General features: G+C 37.5%; 1 protein-coding gene across 3 annotated transcripts in view; it reads left to right on the top strand.

The window, feature by feature from the left end:
* The window catches only part of CPA3 (carboxypeptidase A3), a 32,159-nt gene extending 21,013 nt beyond the window's left edge, over positions 1-11,146 (top strand). For 2 of the 3 annotated variants that reach the window (XM_027543856.1, XM_027543847.1), the window contains one exon: positions 10,584-11,146. In XM_027543856.1, coding sequence (XP_027399657.1) covers positions 10,584-10,771 — 188 coding nt within the window. In that variant the 3' untranslated portion in view covers positions 10,772-11,146. The remainder of the gene's footprint in view (positions 1-10,583) is intronic. The other variant, XM_027543865.1, reaches the window with a different exon arrangement.
* Positions 11,147-13,632: the final 2,486 nt, after the last annotated feature.

Raw genomic sequence — 13,632 nt, 5'->3', positions numbered from 1 at the left:
GATCCCACCGAACTTAGTTTGGAAATTCTTTAATAAAAACCACCTTTTCTCCAAACTATTCCCAAGCTTCAGTCCTTATGCCCAAACTTTACAAGAAATTTCAATGAAACTTCTTATACAGTCTTAACTTCCTAACAAAATTTAATTCCTCAAAAGCAAGGATTATACTTCAGAGGTCCTCTCAGATCATATAATCTCTAGTACAGGGCATGGAACAAAAGTAGAATTGATTCTCATAAACTTACTCAATGAAATGGTGTCATAACTTGTCCAAAAGAAGTGAACATGGATTGAAACCACAGCAAAACTAGACTTGATATAGAGTGACCTATATTACTCTCTAGAGCCATGATAGCCAACATTTTTAGCACAAAGACTATTGCTTAACTTTTAAACATTTCATGGATCAACTCACCAGCACTAAATACAAATGATTATTTCCAATATACATTTGGAATGTGCGGATTGAAAAAATAAACATGTGCATTCTGTGGGTTCCATGTAATAACTCTACTTGGCCATACATTATAAACCACTTCCCTAGCCCAAGCTGAAAGAATAAACTGTAACTAAAAGTCTATATCCTCAACAATTGCTGTGGAATTTGAAAATGCTGCAGTCATCACAGCATTTCTAGAGCCCATTTACTGGAGGTTCCCTTGGTGGATTGGAAAAATGACTTAAAAAGCCAGACAAGTTCCATTCTTAGAGAACATGCATCAGCAATTACATATCAACCAGCTGTGAGCTTAAAAGGGCTGAAGAGAAAATACAGTGACACAGCCAATCGCCAGCATCCAAATAGATCTTGCTGCAACATAACCAGGCCAGGGATTCATTACACATACAAGTGGATAACCAGATTTCAAACCAGGTGATATACCCAGCTATATGAGTAGACAAAAATAAGCAAAGAACCGAAGGACAGAATGTCAGCCTACTTAGTGGATACTGGGAGATAGCAGGGCCAGATAAACCAGCCAGGTATGATGTAAGAGTAATTTCTACATCATAATGAGGGAAAACACACAAATATTCTTGGCAGCAAAGAACAAAGGGTTGCGAGCAGGAACAAACTTTGCAAATGGCAGCTAGGGCATCAAAGGATTATTACTCTCACACTTTCAATATACATATAGATATACACACACACATACATACAAACATGTATATACATATATGTATATGCAAACATACATGTATGTGATATGTATTTGCATCTATGAAAATTATGAGCATACTAGAGCTATGCATTTGCATTGCATCACAATCATAATAAGCAAGAATTTACGGAGCACCTGCCTAATAGCCCAGCACTTGGACCTTTGAGAGATAGATGAAAGACACAACAACTGCATTCAAAGAGTTACCTTCTAACTGGGAGGAGGAGATGCCTAAAGATAACACAGCTCCATGCTATCATATGTCACTTTAAAAGTGGGAGGATAAAGAGGAATTATTATTCTATACAACTGTGTTGTATTTTAAACTTTTTATTATATATTATAAAGATTTTTTAAGCAATTCAGATTTAGAAAGAATTGCCTCTTCCATATATGGGCATCAGCAACCTGATAGATGTATAAAACTCTAAGGAGTCACTCCTTTAATAAAGCATTTGATTAAACGTTAATCAAATATTCATGAGAAGCAGGGGTAGCCAAGCAGTTGCCTTGGTAAGAATAGAGAAGAGATGCACCCCACGATTAAAGTTTAGTCATTCCAGTATTCTAATTGTCATTTAACATGTTCCAGGATTTGGGGGAAGCAACTAGCATTTACCAGTATTTTTCTCTTTGATTTGATGGAGACAGAAAAAGAAGACTGAGAGAGCATTTTTAAAACCCAAACTGTGGAAAGATCCCTGGCCTCCAGAAGAACATAAATATATCTGCAATTGTAACCTAATAAGCAAATAAGTTCAAACTGTAAAATCTAAAACCAGGAGGATACCTAGATAATCTAATTTATGGTTCTCAAGCCTGACTTCTAATTAACATTATCTGAGGAGCTTTTACAACATGCAGATGATCAGGTCCTGTCCCCAGAGATTCAGATTTCATTAGTCCATGATGAGGTCCAGGAGTCTGAATTTTCTTAAAGTAGTTGAAGCAATTCTAAGATGAAACTAGGGTGGAGAACCACTGATATAAGCTAAACCCCTCATTCATAAACTATGAAATTGAGATATAGAAAGATTTGATCCCTTAGGGGCAAAATAGGATAAAAAATAAGCATTCCAGATCACAAACTGTAAACCATGAAGCACACAAAAATTGATATTAAAACATCATGAAATGCTTATATGTGCATACTGACAGCATAGCCAATCCTTTACCATCTTAGAAATAACTGAATATAGTGCCTGGTTAGCAAGAATACTTCACTGAATTGATGGGAACCAAGAAGTTTGCATCAATAATATCATCTGTCTATGGGTCACATCATGATTAAAAAGTTAATTTCAAAGTGCCGTTCTTGTTGCCTTCCTACACATCAAAATCGCTAGCTCTGCTCTTGTTTCTCAACTCTAGAGTACTGTTCTCTATACTCTTTCAGTTCAGTTCAGTCATGTCCGACTCTTTGCGACCCCATGAACAGCAGCACTCCAGGCCTCCCTGTCCATCACCAACCCCGCAGTCTACAAAAACCCATGTCCATTGAGTCCGTATTGCCATCCAACCATCTCATCCTCTGTTGTCCCCTTCTCCTCCTGCCCTCAATCTTTCCCAGCATCAGGGTCTTTTCAAATGAGTCAGCTCTTTGCATCAGGTGGCCAAAGTATTGGAGTTTCAGCTTCAACATCATTCCTACCAATGAACACCCAAGACTGATCTCCTTTAGGATGGACTGGTTGGATCTCCTTGCAGTCCAAGAGACTCTCAAGAGTCTTCTCCAACACCACATTTCAAAAGCAACAATTCTTTGGTGCTCAGCTTTCTTTATAGTCCAACTCTCACATCCACATATGACCACTGGAAAAACCATAGCCTTGACTAGACAGAACTTTACTTGACAAAGTAATGTCTCTGCTTTTTAATATGCTGTCTAGGTTGGCATAACTTTCCTCCCAAGGAGTAAGCGTCTTTTAATTTCATGGCTGCAATCATCATCTGTGATTTTACAGCCCAGAAAAATAAACTCAGCCACTGTTTCCACTGTTTCCCCATCTATTTGCCATGAAGTGATAGGACCGGATGCCATGATCTTAGCTATCTGAATGTTGAGCTTTAAGCCAACTTTTTCACTTTCCTCTTTTACTTTCATCAGGAAGCTTTTTAGTTCCTCTTCACTTTCTGCCATAAGGGTGGTGTCATCTGCATATCTGAGGTTATTGAGATTTCTCCCGGCAATCTTGATTCCAGTTTGTGCTTCTTCCAGCCCGTGCTTCTTCCAGCCCAGCGTTTCTCATGATGTATTCTGCATATAAGTTAAATAAGTACAGTGACAATATACAGCCTTGATGTATTCCTTTTCCTATTTGGAACCAGTCTGTTGTTCCATGTCCAGTTCTACCTGTTGCTTCCCGACCTGCATACAGGTTTCTCAAGAGGCAGGTCAGGTGGTCTGGTATGGCCATCTCTTGAAGAATTTTCCACAGTTTATTGTGATCCATACAGTCAAAGGCTTTGGCATAGTCAATTAAAGCAGAAATAGATGTTTTTCTGGAACTCTCTTGCTTTTTCCATGATCCAGAAGAGGTTGGCAATTTGATCTCTTGTTCCTCTGCCTTTTCTAAAACCAGCTTGAACATCTGGAAGTTCATGGTTCACATATTGCTGAAGCCTTGCTTGGAGAATTTTGAGCATTACTTTACTAGTGTGAGAGATGAGTGCAATTGTGCATTAGTCTGAGCATTCTTTGGCATTGCCTTTCTTTGGGATTGGAATGAAAACTGACCTTTTCCAGTCCTGTGGCCACTGCTGAGTTTTCCAAATTTGCTGGCATATTGAGGGTAGCACTTTCACAGCATCATCTTCCAGGATTTGAAATAGCTCAGCTGGAATTCCATCAGTGATGCTTTCTAAGGCCCACTTGACTTCACATTCCAGGATGTCTTTACCACTCTACACTTTGAAAAGAAGAAAATCAAGACCCCTGAATTTATAGCTCAACATCCAATATCTATCCACTAAGACATTTGAACTGAAATACAAGAGGCAATAGATGTGGGGAAAAAAGAATTTCAGTCCATGCCCATGCATCTAGAGCTTCAGCTCTTGCTGAAAAAAGAATTTTGACTCTTGTTGACATAAAAGTGCATGTTATCAGTTTAAAGCATATTGATATGTTTTTAAAAACATACAAGTTAAGCCACCAGTGTCACTTTATGTGGATTTCTTTGGAATGAAACCAGATTGTTAGTTCAGTTCAATTTTATTTTGACTTGTTTTGAGTGTATTACAGTGAGTTCCTTGTGCTTAACATGCCTTGAAAAGAGTAGGAAATTTTCTTCTTATTGTCAATATTTTAAGACAATGTTGTGAGCAGAACAAAAGATTACCTTGCAGAACTTGATTAAGACTTTTTGTTAAGAGGACTACAGATTGACATATGGTGGGTAGGACCATGCAATGGTTAGTCATACAAACCCTGAAGACATGCAGCTTGGGTCTGATTCCTCATTCAACCACTTACTAGCTATGGGTCCTTTTTTGTAATTGAAGTATTTTTTTTACTTACACTATTAGCATCAGGCTTAAAGTATATTAATTCAGTATTTTTGCAGATTAATGGTTATTACAGGTTATTATAAGATAATAGCTATAATTCCCTGTTATACAGTATATCCTCATCACCTATCTATTTTCTACATCTATGTTGTCTTTGAGTAAACTGCTTAATTTCTCTGTGCCAAAATTTCCTCTTCTATAAAACAGCAATTTGTGCCAAATCATAAGGTTTTGCTAGGAGTTAACAAAATGAGTTACCACACATAAAGCACTTAGAAGGGTGCCTGGTATTTAGCAAGTGTTTGTTATTATATTTTATAAATATATCCACATATTCTAGTGGGTACAGATGGAGATAAATAAAAGGCTAAGCAACATGTTCTACTAAGTTGTATAATAATATATTCTTAACAAGTAAAAAGCTTTCAATGTTGTATTTATTTTATGTCTTAATATAGTTTTTGTTTGCAAATTTAAGGTTTCAAAGATACAAAAAGTGGTATCATAAAATAAAATGTATTACACTCAATAACATCACAAAATCACAAATTACATAAACTCTCAATCACCACCATTAATCTTAATGAGAGATGTCACATAAAGTAAATTTGTAAAAATGGAATATCCATATTCTTTAACTCTTTAAAATCACAGCAGTTTAATTAACTGCAAATGGAAGGCTGGTACAGCTAGAAATTGGCCACGTTTATTGAAATGTCTAGCATGCATTGGAGAAGGAAATGGCAACCCACTCCAGTGTTCTTGCCTGGAGAATCCCAGAGATGGGGGAGCCTGGTGGGCTACCATCTGTGGGGTCGCACAGAGTCAGACACGACTAAAGCGACTTAGCAGTAGCAGTAGTAGCACACTCTAAATCATCATGCAAGACACAACCCCTATTTTCCCTACCTCCATTGCTATAGAACTCTTACCTTTATGTTCTTTTTTTTCTAATAAACTTAAACTCAACTCTAGCTGAAAATGGCAGCCTTCTTGATCACTAAAGCTAGTGTATTTATCTCAGCTAACATGCCCCAAAAATTCCCTGCAACACTGGACCTTGTTAATACACCATTCTTGACACTCCCTTGGCTTCCTTGACACCAAACTCACCTGGTTTGCCTCTTCCTTCTTCTTTTCTACTCTGTCTCTGCTGACTGCCTCCAAAGCAGCTATTTTCCCCAAAATAGATATTACTCAGGTATTTCACCAGGTTCTGTCTTCAGGCACCCCCTCTTCCTTATTCTTTTCTAGAGAGGGAAGTGCTCTCTACCCTCACAGGCTGAAGCCTGCATTTGCCATCTAGAGGCTTCAGATGCCCAGCCAGGAGATCACCTTTCACTCATGCAGCAGTTACCTATGGGGATCAGTGGGAGCCCAGCAGCATCAGAGGAACCAACGAGATGAAAACAGCAAGTCAAAGGCTCTGAAAACTATATTAACACTGGAACCAGAAGTCACTAAAGAAGAATAGAGCCTGTATGCTAAACCTAAACAGGGTGACTGCCTGCTAAAATAGATTTCCATTAAGATTTGACATAGTAGCCAAAGTGTCTAAGATACAGTCAAAAATCACTTACCCTGACAAAAATGAAAAAAAATCACAGCTCGAATGAAAAAAGACAATCAACAAATGTCATTCAGAGATGATTTCACTGTTAGAATTATCTGACAAGAATTTCAAAATCATTATCATAAAAATGCTCCAATGAGCAGTTATAGATAGCCATGATACAAATGATAACTTAGAAAATCTCATGAAAGAAATGCAAGCTATAAAAAAGAAGCAAATAGAAATTACAGAACTGAAAAACACAACAACTTAAATTTTAACAACTCACTGGAGAGGATCAATAGCAGAATGAATATGATGTAGAGAAGAATCAGTTAACTTGAAGACAGAACAATAGAACTTAACAAATCTAAAGAGAGAAAATAAGTTGAAAAAAAAAATAAACAAAGCCTAAGGGACCTGTGGCATAATAACAAATGATCAAGCATTCATGTCATCAATTATCAGAAGGAGAAGAAAAAGAAAAGGTTGGAAAAAAATATTTGAAGAAATAAAGACTGAAATTTCCCAAATTTCCTAAACACATATACCAACATACTTAAGAAACAACTGAACCACAAACAGAATAAGTTCAAAGAAACTCACATCAAGCCACACCATAAGGAAAGTACTGAAAACTAAAGACAAAGTAAAAACTCTTGAAAGCAGTGAGACAGAAATAATCTAAGGGGGAGAAACAATTCAAATGACAGCAGATTTCTCATTTGAAACCTAGAAGGTCAAAAGGAACGGATAACATTTTTCAAGTGCTAAAAGAACTATCGATCATAAATTCTATATTCAGTAAAGACATCCTTCAGAAATGAAGAAGAAATAAAAACATTCTCAAAGGAAAACTAAGAGAATGTGTTACCTGCAGACCTACGCTTTAAAGATGGGTAGGGAAAGCTCTTCAAATAAGAAATAAATAATAACAAAAGGCCTGAAACTGTGGAAAGGAAAGAAAAACAACAGATTAGGGAATGAATGAAGGATAAATAGACTATCTTTCTCCTTATGAATAGTTGAATCAATATAACTCCATCTGATGTGAAGTTTAATATATGTAGAGAAGTAATTGAGACAATTATATTTTAAAAGTGGGAAGGGGGAAAGAATCTAAAGGCAAATAGGATTTCTATATATTACCTGACATGCTAAAACACTGATACCAGTAGATTGTGATAAATTATGTGTATATATTGTAATACATAGAACAACCACTGAGAAAATTATGCAAATTGATACACTCAAAAACAATATTATAAATACATCAAAATGGAACCCTAAAAATATTCATGTAACCAAGAATAAGGCAATAAAAGAAATAGAGGAATGAAAAAGGGAGGGATCAAACAAAAATCAAATAGTAAGATTGTAGATTTAAGGGATAGCAATAATTTACCTACATATATTAATTAAAAGGCTGAAATTGGCAGGGTGGGTTCAGAAAAATATGACAATACATTGGCTACAAGAAACCCACGTCATATATAACATAGGTTGAAACCAAAAGGCTGAAAAAAGATATATCATGCAAACATTACCCAAAGGAGTGCTATACTATACATCAGATAAAGTAAATTTCAGAACAAAGAAATTTGATAGAAACAAAGAAGAACATTAGTGATAAAAGGATCAATCCACCGAGAAGACATAATGACCCTGAACAAGTGTGTATAAGCCAATTTCACTTAGGATGCTTCTGCTAGTTAATTTCCAAATCCATTTTCCCAGACACCTTCCTTTAAGACACAGTAAGTAAGAGAAAGGTGGCAGCAACCCCTGGCTTTCATCAACCTCCCAAACTTTCCAATTCACATGTCAATGCATAAGCAAGGCTTCACATATCCTTCTGCATCAAACACTGTGTATTTGGCAGGTGCTGTGCACAGAACTGAGGGGGAAAAGCACACAAAGCCAACTATGGCCTCAGAGATCCTGCACAAGCCCCGCCCAGGAGTTCCCCCTACCTTCTACCCCAGGGCTAGACAGGGTTCTTGCATTTTGTCAAGGCTGGACATCCCGATGGTATTTCTCTGGCTGTTACAGGCCACACAGCTCCCCAGTGTTCTGCCACCGGTTCCCAGATCCCTAGTAGGAGGAACCTATCCCCTAACTGATGCTAAACATATCCTTTTGTCTTCCTTGCTTTACCCTTTCTTTTCCCCATCACTGCTCTCTCTGAATTTCTGTTCCTGTTAATAGCATGTGGATTTTTTCCAGCTACCCAGATTGAAATATCTATCATTTTCTTCAAATTCTATGACTCTTCCATTCCGGCTTTTCTTACAAGCCCGATCAATTCTGTTCCCTGTGTGGTGACGCTATGCTAGTTCAGGCTTTCACTCCACAATACCTCCTAACTGGTCTCTTTCCAGTGCCGTTGGAAGTACAGCACTGAAATGGCTATAATTGGTTTCCAAACAAAACATTTTTACTGACTTAACAAGCTTTCTGAACTTTGCCCACAAATTCTTGCTGTTCCGTTTTCTAGTCCAGCTGGATCTCACTGGTCCCTAAACCCTTCCATGCTTTCCATCCTTGTGGTTCACTGGCTAGAATGCCTTTCTTCAATCCCCATCTGGAAAAATACTAGACTTTCTTCAAGGCTCTCTCCAAATACAATCTCCATCATGAAAGTGGTATTTCAGCAGGTATTGAGCATGAAATGTCATCCCCTTCACCAGGCCTAATAGCTTTCTTCCTCTGAATCTTCACAAGATACTATACCTTTCCTATGATTCTTTAATAGTCTGCCACATCTCTGCTGCTGCTGCTGCTGATACTGCTAAGTTGCCTCAGTCGTGTCCAGCTCTGTGTGACCCCATAGATGGAAGCCCACCAGGCTCCCCCATCCCTGGGATTCTCCAGGCAAGAACACTGGAGTGGGTTGCCATTTCCTTCTCCAATGTATGAAAGTGAAAAGTGAAAGTGAAGTCGTTCAGTTGTGTCTAACTCTTAGCAACCCCATGGACTGCAGCCCACCAGGCTCCTCTGTTTATGGGATTTTCCTACTGATTTGCATATTTGACTTCTTTCCCCACCAACTCGAAGTTCCAAACACACCAATAGTATCTTCTTCATCTCCGTACCCTATACCACCCACCCTCTACAGTTCCCAGTAAAGTGCATTGCACATATTAAAGGTTTGATAAATACATATTGAATAACTTTAAAGCAAACCCTATCTCTCTAACAAAATATTCTTTCTCTACTTCATCACAACTTTGAATTCTTATCTTTCAAATCTAAAATGTTAGTGTCAGTTAAACTCATTACTTTTTCTAAAACATAAGTAATTTTATATACAAAAAATATATATTTTTCTATTATGTAAGTCAAAATGTACAAAAATGTATTTATAGCATTTATATACACTTATATCAGAGAAGGCGATGGCACCCCACTCCAGTACTCTTGCCTGGCAAATCCCATGGACAGAGGATCCTGGTGGGCTGCAGTCTATGGGGTCACGAAGAGTTGGACACAACTGAGCGACTTCACTTTCACTTTTCTCTCTCATGCATTGGAAAAGGAAATGGCAACCCACTCCAGTGTTCTTGCCTGGAGAATCCCAGGGACGGTGGAGCCTGGTGGGCTGCCGTCTATGGGATCACACAGAGTCGGACACGACTGAAGTGACTTAGCAGCTTAGCATACACTTATATAAAGCTTATATATAACCTCTAAATGTTTATATTTTTGGTCTTTTTAACAAATAATATTCTTAGTAAAATTTCACAAAAACTGACATGGAAATGTTGGATTAGGGGGATTAAACACATCCTTAAAATAACTGATTTAAACTTTCTCCTAACTATGAAATATTTTATCCTAGCAACATAAATGGAAACAGACCTGAACTATTAGAAGGAATCTAATTTCTCGAATCTTGTATGTATTGTCCTCCCTGGTGGGTTTTCAGTGACCCATCCACTCCTGAGTTAGTCTCCTCAACTGCTTGCATTTGCTCAGACCACCTCCATCTATGACAACATGCACCCAGAAGACGAACTCAATTTAGACTCAAAATGATCCAAGCAAAATGTAATCCTGAATATACAGCACATATTTAAAGCATGTGGTGGATTCTAAAGCCGTGATTATTTTTTACTCAGCACTGCAACCTCCTGCACAGAGCAACCTGGCAGGCTATAGTCCACAGGGTCGCAAAGAGTTGGACATGACTGAACACACAGGCATGCACTACACTGCAGACTACTGCTCTCATTCATTACTGCAATTAATTGTACATATAATTATTTTTCATTGCTAATTTTACACCGGTGAATTTCTTTTTCAAAAAAATGTTAACATTTGTTTCTAATTAAATATTTACTGCTTATGTTTTACAGACCCAACATCAGGTTCTTCTTTAGACTGGGCTTACAACCTGGGCATCAAACACACATTTGCCTTTGAGCTCCGAGATAAAGGAAGATTTGGTTTTCTCCTTCCAGAATCTCAGATAAAGCCAACATGTAAAGAGACCATGCTAGCTGTCAAATTTATTGTCAAGTATATCCTCAAGCATACTTCATAAAGAATTGCCCTCTGTTTGGAATAAGCCAGTTAATTCTTCCCATGCCTTTCACTAGAAAGTCACATCTTTGCTTGTACCTGGATTGGTTTCCATACCACCTGAACAGATCCTTTCTTGCTCACTTAAGTCCTATGTTATTTCTTTTTGCTTTTATTTACTCTCCATAACAACCTAACAAATAGCTTTAGGTGAAAGTTTAACCAAGTGAAGTTGTAACACAGCATAAAGTATTATTTTGAGTATTTTGAAAGGTAGTAGACTCTGGGTCATGAGACGAAAATGAGAACCTTCACGTTCTTCAGAACCACTTTCACCATGTGGCTTCATCATTTCATGTGCCAATATAATAAAAAATAAAACATATTCTAAAACTTATCTTCTGTTTTTTATAAATTATGTTCTCTACATTCCTCTATTAGTATTAATAATCATGCATTAATTCTTTCTATGCATTCTGTAAACACAGAAGTATATCTTCAATTTTTAAAAAACATTTTGCCTACATATATTTAATACAAGTAGACCATGTTTATATCTGCACAATAGCAAAAGGATGTTCTAGAAGGAAATGAAGTAGTTTATTTAGAAATGAATCTCAATGCCTTAAACAACCAATCCAGTTCTCATCAACATCAGATCAGATCAGTCGCTCAGTCGTGTCCGACTCTTTGCAACCCCATGAATTGCAGCATGCCAGGCCTCCCTGCTCATCAACATAATGTACATTAAATTCAAAACAGTTTAAAGTGTCATAATCAGAGGAATTACCCACCAAAACACCTCTTGGCAGTTACAGACACAGTCAGAACGTCTGATCAGCTGTAATCCCTGTCTAAAAATGGACAGAAAAGAAGCCTGGAAATATACTACAAATTGGAAAGAGAAAGTCATGTGGACTAAGGTCAATCGGAATAATTTATTACCTTTATACGTCTATAACCATATTGCTTAAGATAGTGCTACAAAATACCTTTTCTCTAAATTTATTCTTCTATATCTCATCGTATGATAACACTGGTATCCACATACTGGAAATTCAGAAATAGATGGTCAACGAGAATTTAAGGGAGATATAAGTAGAGAGTTCCTTGACTTTCTATAAACTTCTCAAAACAATCTGTATAAAAATTTAGAGGATCTTAAAAGATTCCGAGAAACCAGGTTAACGAATAAACTGGGACATTCCTTATGGCTCCTTTAAGGCCCCACAAAAGAAAGAGTGTCATTAAATCTATAAGGTGATGGTATATCTGATAGTTAGAAGGTAGGTAAAAGTTTTCCATGGAAAACTGTCTAAAATCTATATGCTGCTGCTGCTGCTAAGTCGCTTCAGTTGTGTCCGACTCTGTGCGACCCCAGAGACGGTAGCCCACCAGGCTCCCCCGTCCCTGGGACTCTCCAGGCAAGAACACTGGAGTCCCTGGGACTCTCCAGGCAAGAACACTTGCCATTTCCTTCTCCAGTGCATGAAAGTGAAAAGTCAAAGTGAAGTCGCTCAGTCGTGTCTGACTCTTAGCGACCCCATGGACTGCGGCCCACCAGGGTCCTCCGTCCATGGGATTTTCCAGGCAAGAGTACTGGAGTAGGGTGCCATTGCTTTCTCCGCTAAAACCTATATAGGGAAACCTATATAAAACTAATAAAATTGCTCTACAGATAGAGGAGGAAAATGCGACAAAAAAAGATAAAATATAAAGCCCTGATTATAAGACTAAACTGTCCTTTATAAAAAATATAATATCTATACCTAAATATTTAGCATTCAAAACTGGCTCAGAACACAGGAATGTAAATGTGTTCCATTAAATTTGCCATATGAGAATTACACACTCATTCACACTTACTCAGCTGATAAAGGACTGAAAGAAATCATAATCTTAAAATGTACATAAAATATTTCTAATTCTATTAGGCCTTAAGGTAGTAGAGATGGAGAAGGCGATGGCACCCCACTCCAAGTACTCTTGCCTGGAAAATCCCATGGACGGAGGAGCCTGGTAGGCTGCAGTCCATGGGGTCGCGAAGAGTCAGACACGACTGAGCGACTTCACTTTCACTTTTCACTTTTATGCATTGGAGAAGGAAATGGCAACCCACTCCAGTGTTCTTGCCTGGAGAGTCCCAGGGACGGCGGAACCTGGTAGGCTGCCGTCTATGGGGTCGCACAGAGTCAGACACAACTGAAGCGACTTAGCAGCAGGTAATAGAGATAAGAGAGATAATCCCAATTGTTGAATATCATCCAGTGTTCACCCAGTTTATAAAAGGCACAAAAGTTTTACTCACCATTTTATTTGAACCTTAATATAGCTTAATATTTCTTTTCTCAATTAGACAGAAAGCATTTGAGTGACAAAAAATAAAAAAATCCTTACAAGATCATTCATTTCTTAATTAAATACCTTTTGCATGATATCTTAGATATTTGCTTGACTTCATGTGAATTGTGAAAATAAATATGTGAAGAAAATACCTACATTAAATTTTAAAAACTAAAATTTCATTGTACTTATGGAAAATTTGAGTAGTCAGTAGTTGATTCTTCCCTTGTCATTTCTCATTTATCAGTAAAATGACTGTGTATCCAAGTTACAAGTAGAGCTGTCTCTTAAAGTATTCTTGACAATGTCTCACAAAAAAAATCTTCTAAATTATCATTCCTATTCTAGTGTTCATACCACCAAATTCACTCAAGAAACATTGTTTCCTATTTTGAACATTTTTATGGCAATGATCTAGTAGCTGAGACATATGTCTTCATTACAAGAGAAAATGAAATATCTTACGGATTATTTTTAGCAGTGCAAGTAAATTTTAGTTTCCAATGGGCATTATGACTTCAAACTGATTTTAAAATGCCA

The sequence above is a fragment of the Bos indicus x Bos taurus genome, chromosome 1 (assembly GCF_003369695.1).
Source record: "Bos indicus x Bos taurus breed Angus x Brahman F1 hybrid chromosome 1, Bos_hybrid_MaternalHap_v2.0, whole genome shotgun sequence".
NCBI classification, from domain to species: Eukaryota; Metazoa; Chordata; class Mammalia; order Artiodactyla; family Bovidae; genus Bos; species Bos indicus x Bos taurus.
This window is presented reverse-complemented; position numbering and strand designations above follow the sequence as displayed.